Raw genomic sequence first — 5,270 nt, forward strand, 5'->3', positions numbered from 1 at the left:
GATGAAAGAGAACATTTGGGAGGATTGAACTGTTCTCTTTCATCCTGATGTGGTTGATGGAGTGTAACCCGAAAACCATCATCAAGATGAAACAAAACAATTGAATTCAATTGTTCTCTTTCATCCCAATTATGATTCATGAAATGGGACTTAAAATGTTGATTTAAAAGTTCTTACACAGTTGAATCCAGAAGCCAATTTCAATCAAACAATATCAGACAACAAAATACAAATTATAGATAATATAGAACCTTCCATCCAAGAAAAAATGCCTTTCAAATATTATCTATTATATATATAGATAAGTTGAAATCTACCTTATAAATATGGTTCACCAAAATTTAAATTGTATTTTACAGCCATCAAATTTAGGCCTTAGTGTGAGTCTTCTGACGTCAGTGTTGACCGCAAGCCTTTTCTCGTGCATGTGCATTCTCCGCCCATGTTGACGAAGAAGTTCGGTTGCATTCTCCGTCAGATAGACTACGTTTCTTTTCTGACGCAATACTTTAAAAAATCCTGCCTCTCTCACGTCTTTCCGAAAAAATATCCAAGATTTTTTTAATTTTCCATCTGCCAGAAGAAAATTTAAAATGTTTATAAATTCAAATATATTTTCAATCACATCATATATTAATTATTGAAAACTAATATAATATTTTAAATTTTTTAAATTCTCATCTACTATTTTCATGTAATTTGTTCATTCGCAGAGTGAAAGGGCAACTGACAGTCTAATGACAAATAGGTCGTCTTTGAAAGAATTGACAGTTGTACGCTCCATTGACTATGTGTCCCAGATGCTTCCACTCTTAAATGCCAGAACAGCACTATAAAAAACTATTCATGTTAGGGTTTCATTACCGCAAGAAATGGTGAAGAGAAAGATTGTATCCTGCGCAGCCTGTAGGATGCAACGCAAAAAATGTTCACAAGAATGTATTCTGGCTCCCCATTTTCCTCCAGATGATCCTGACAAGTTCACAATAGTGCACCGAGTGTATGGAACTAGCAATATCGTTAAACTGCTTCAAGTAAGTTCTAATCATGACCCATTTCTAATTTTCTGTTTTAATGGGTTTTAGTTTTTCAAACATATGTACTTCTTTTGTAACCCATTAAGTTTTGTCTGAAATTTGTTTCGTTGCCTTTGGCTTAGATTTATGTGGTATAGTATCAAAAAGATTCACTGACCGTAACCAGCTGTGACTTCATTAATGTTACAGATATTTGAAGATTCAAAAAGCCAGGAGTAACCCTTATTCCTAGCAGCCTTTTTGCAATGTTTTTGATAAAGGTCTAATTCCAAGTGTCGAGCTGAAACCTTTAGGGAACTAGTATGAAGAAGCGCTAGCCAAATGTATCTATCATGCCTCTTTAGTTTTCTGCGACTCTAACGCTACTGACCCACCCCTTTTCTATGAGTCAGGGCTGCTCTGATCATAATAATGGATAAAGATGGCTGAATAAGTTATACCCCGAAAGTATGTATGTCTTTTTCCATTAGTTTATCATGGTACTCATATATTTATGGGTTGTTGCTTTAGGGTCTGGAGGCCAAGCAAAGGGAAGATGCAGTAAAGAGTTTGGTGTGTGAAGCAAGTGCGAGAATGAACGAACCCATCCGAGGAAGTGCCAGTGTGGTTGATGAACTGCAGAAGCAAATAGCCGAGATGGAATCTCAGTTGGAGGCCAAAAGAGAAGACCTCATGAATATGCGTTCAGAGTATGATAAGCTTCTATTCCTCCTCCGCACTGGATCCACTCCTGATGTTCAACATGTATATGGCACTGTTGCAACAGAAGATACCATTTATGACCAGCTGGATCCTCTTCTGTTGTGGGAGCCAATAAGAAACGTAGAGATTTATGAGGATGAGTTGACTAAGATGCTTCCTTAATGCCATGTGCATAATTTGAATAATCATGTGGGCTTCTGTTTACATCTGAATGGCTACTTTGTATAGCACTTTATGATTGCTGCCTTTATTTAATTATCAACTTTATTGTAATATGAGAAATTGAAAGAATTGGAATATTCATTCTTAAAGTTACAAGCACTACATTACAGTGTATCATCTTAGAATTTATAATTTAGACATATTATAATTTTGGCTTTCATTGAAATAAATAAATTAAAAGTCAAAATATATTATGCACAAATTGTTGTGGGGAAATCTTTGGTCTATTAAATTGAGATCACATGATTGAATCTTGACATAACATTTTAGAATAGCCACCACATGATGTGCTATATTTTACATGAGGTGATCTACATTTAACACTTGGGGATACGTAGGATTGCACTTTTTGTTCAACAAATAATTTATGTTAAAATTGGGGTCAAGAAAATTAGCCTATCGAAAGGATGGGAAACTAGCTCCGATAGGGATTTTGGTTTTTCTACATATTTTGGTTTGTCATTGTCATTCTTTCTTACATCATACTATATTAACTATGGTAGCTTTCATTTTAAACTAGTCCTAGACACCTTCAACCTCCCAATTGTTACTAGTGTTTACTGTTTGGTGTCTAGTGACAATGGATCCTCCCAACAAATGTCTAAAACTTTGTGCCAATTTTTTTTCATGAGCTATGCCTTCTTATAACCCCATGGATGAGGTTTTAGCCCTTCCAAAATTTTATTCTACATCTTATTGGTTAGAGTAGAACACTCTTATAGGATATTTTACTAGAAGGGTCCCCCATGTAAGTATGCTATGAGATAGGGTTGCCTAGTCATGGGCCCTACACAGGGTCTATCTTGAGTCCAAAACCTCACCAAAGGGTTTTTTCTTCTCTTTCTTATTGAGGTTAGTCATGTTCAGGATATCTTTTATCATGGTCCGTGGTAGGTCAGTTTGAAACTCCAAGTCTTCCAGCCTTGCTCTTGAGAATTTTCTCTCTCTTATGAAAAGAAGCTTTGTGTTCCTATTTGGCTAGAGTTTTTGGGTCTTCCTCTTCCCCATTGCCATTTTTATTTTATTTGTTGCTTTGTCACTTGGGAAGGTTATTTGTGTGAAATCTTGTCATTTCTATATTTCTCTAGAAATGTATCTATTATGGTGTGGATTTATCTCATGACCTCAAAGTAACATCTGATATTCACATACTAGATCTTCATCATCCACCTAATATGTGCTCTATCAGAATGTGTCAAAGATGTGTTTTTAGTGTCAATCCTCAAAGAATAAAAATATAGATTGATTGTTGGTTATTCCAAAGATTAAGACCCCTCTTAGAGTTTGTGACCCTCTGCAAGGTCGTGAAGTTTCTTAACAAAAAGAGAAATGGACGATGGTGATTTGCAAGGAGAAGGGTAACCCATATAACTGTATGCCAGGTAAACCCCAAGATAATGCTACTACATAACATGTTGATTCATTGGGGAAATATAGCTTCAATTCAATTGGTACTCAGGTTCCTATTCATTCAAAGTTTGCATCAACACCTTATCTTTATTTGGTTCTCTCTTCTCAGCCACATAGTTTGTATCATTCCCATAGGCCCTTTCAAGCATGTGGAGGAGCATGGAACACTTTAGAAAAAATGAGAGAATGGTTAGTCTTGTTGGCATTATGGATGAATTGATTATGTGTTGCATTGATGTTTTGTCATTGATGTCAACACTAGCTATTATGGATGGTTACCTGCATACAAGTTTTTCTTACCAGTAGAAGATCTAGTATTACTGGCAGAAGAGACTATCTTTCGGACACTTGCGACATGTTTGGATCAGTGAAGTATGTTTGATTTCAAGTGTTATACACTCCATGTGAAGGTTTTGGTCAGTTGGTATTGGTTTGGTAATTGAATGCTATCATACACTTTCGTAAACCCTTACTGGTACTAGTTTAAGGCTTTAATGGCAGAGCTTTCATTAAGGAATCATGACAGGATGCATAATTGGTGTTGGTGCAGCTTCTTCATGGGTTTCAGGATGCTGAAGATGTTCTTCAATCGTGCTTCAACTTCTTGAAAAAATTGCTATGGCGTGGTGGACCCAGAATAGGTCTGGTACCTATCTAGGTTATGGACCGGTATCATGCTAACATGTACTCTACACATTATCGGGATGTTTGAGGAGGATTTATGGACTTTTTATTGTTGCTTTGGTCTTAAGACGACATGGCATATTATTGTAATATGGAAGTATGTAATGATCTTATTGTAATATCTTTTAGGTGGCCGACATAATTGGTTTAGGCCTTAGGGTTTGTATAAATAAGAGGTAGAAATTCTTTGTAAAGTATCATGGTTATTGGAAAGGTCATGGTCAAGGAATGTAATGTGAAAATATTATAATATCATTTAGGAAAAGGAGTTGATCGATCATTGGTGATTGAATTGGATTTAGAAGAGGATTTATTCCTTTGACATTGAACTTAACTGGGACTATAATCAAGAATGATAGATCTTATTTCTGGCAGTTCACTCTATTGGATTGTTGTCCATTTATCTTGAGATGGTTGTAGCCTCTCTGTAGTCAGTGAGACTCTTTTTCAATGAGCAGCACACTCTAGACAATGTGCCTTCCTGGAAGTGCAGCCCCCTCATTGTAACACATACTTTCTGCAAAAGTATCATCTAATTGTGGGTAGGTTTCCCACCATGGTTTCTTACTTTTGGGGTTTCCCATGTATAAATCATGGTGTTATGTGGTATGGTTACATTGATTATCTGGTTAATTTTTAAGTTTTATTGTTTACCGGTATATGTTCCTACCGGCATTTATATGTGCTTTACCTATAGTTTATTTGTTTAAGGTTGTATTGTGGATTAAAAGTTATAATCTATTAATAATTGATTCAACACCCCCCCCCCCCTAGTTGTTCACCAGTTATCCTCACAATTGATATCAGAGCTTTGGTCCTCCTTTGAAGAACCTTAACTGCTTGAGGTAGATCCTATGACAACTAACACTTCTAATCCACCGGCAATATTTTTAGAAGAGAAATCCCTAAGCTTGATGGAATAAATTATGGGATATAGAAAATTCAAATGGAGACTCATCTTAGATATCTTGGCAAGGATATTTGGGAGATCATTGAGAAAGGATACACACCTTATGATCTGGCATCTAGCAATCCTGCTCCTGCAAACTTGGATAAGAATATTGAAAATGATTGCAAAGCTAGAGAAGCCCTCTTGTGTGCACTTACTGATCAGCAGATCCTCAGATTGACTGATAAATCATTAGCTAAGGTTATGTGGGACAGATTGCAAACTCTGAATTAAGGTGATCCTACTATCAAAATTGCTAAACTTGA

The 5,270-nt window shown here is 36.1% G+C and overlaps 1 protein-coding gene across 1 annotated transcript; it reads left to right on the forward strand.

Moving 5' to 3' along the window:
* The first annotated feature begins 880 nt into the window (after positions 1–880).
* Positions 881–1,964, forward strand: LOC131045710 (LOB domain-containing protein 1-like). Its single transcript, XM_057979302.2, has 2 exons — positions 881–1,034; positions 1,548–1,964. Exons 1-2 carry the CDS (start codon positions 912–914, stop codon positions 1,899–1,901), a joined length of 477 nt encoding a protein of 158 aa, XP_057835285.1. The 5' UTR covers positions 881–911; the 3' UTR covers positions 1,902–1,964.
* Positions 1,965–5,270: the final 3,306 nt, after the last annotated feature.

This window comes from Cryptomeria japonica, chromosome 7 (assembly GCF_030272615.1).
Source record: "Cryptomeria japonica chromosome 7, Sugi_1.0, whole genome shotgun sequence".
In the NCBI taxonomy this organism is placed as follows: Eukaryota; Viridiplantae; Streptophyta; class Pinopsida; order Cupressales; family Cupressaceae; genus Cryptomeria; species Cryptomeria japonica.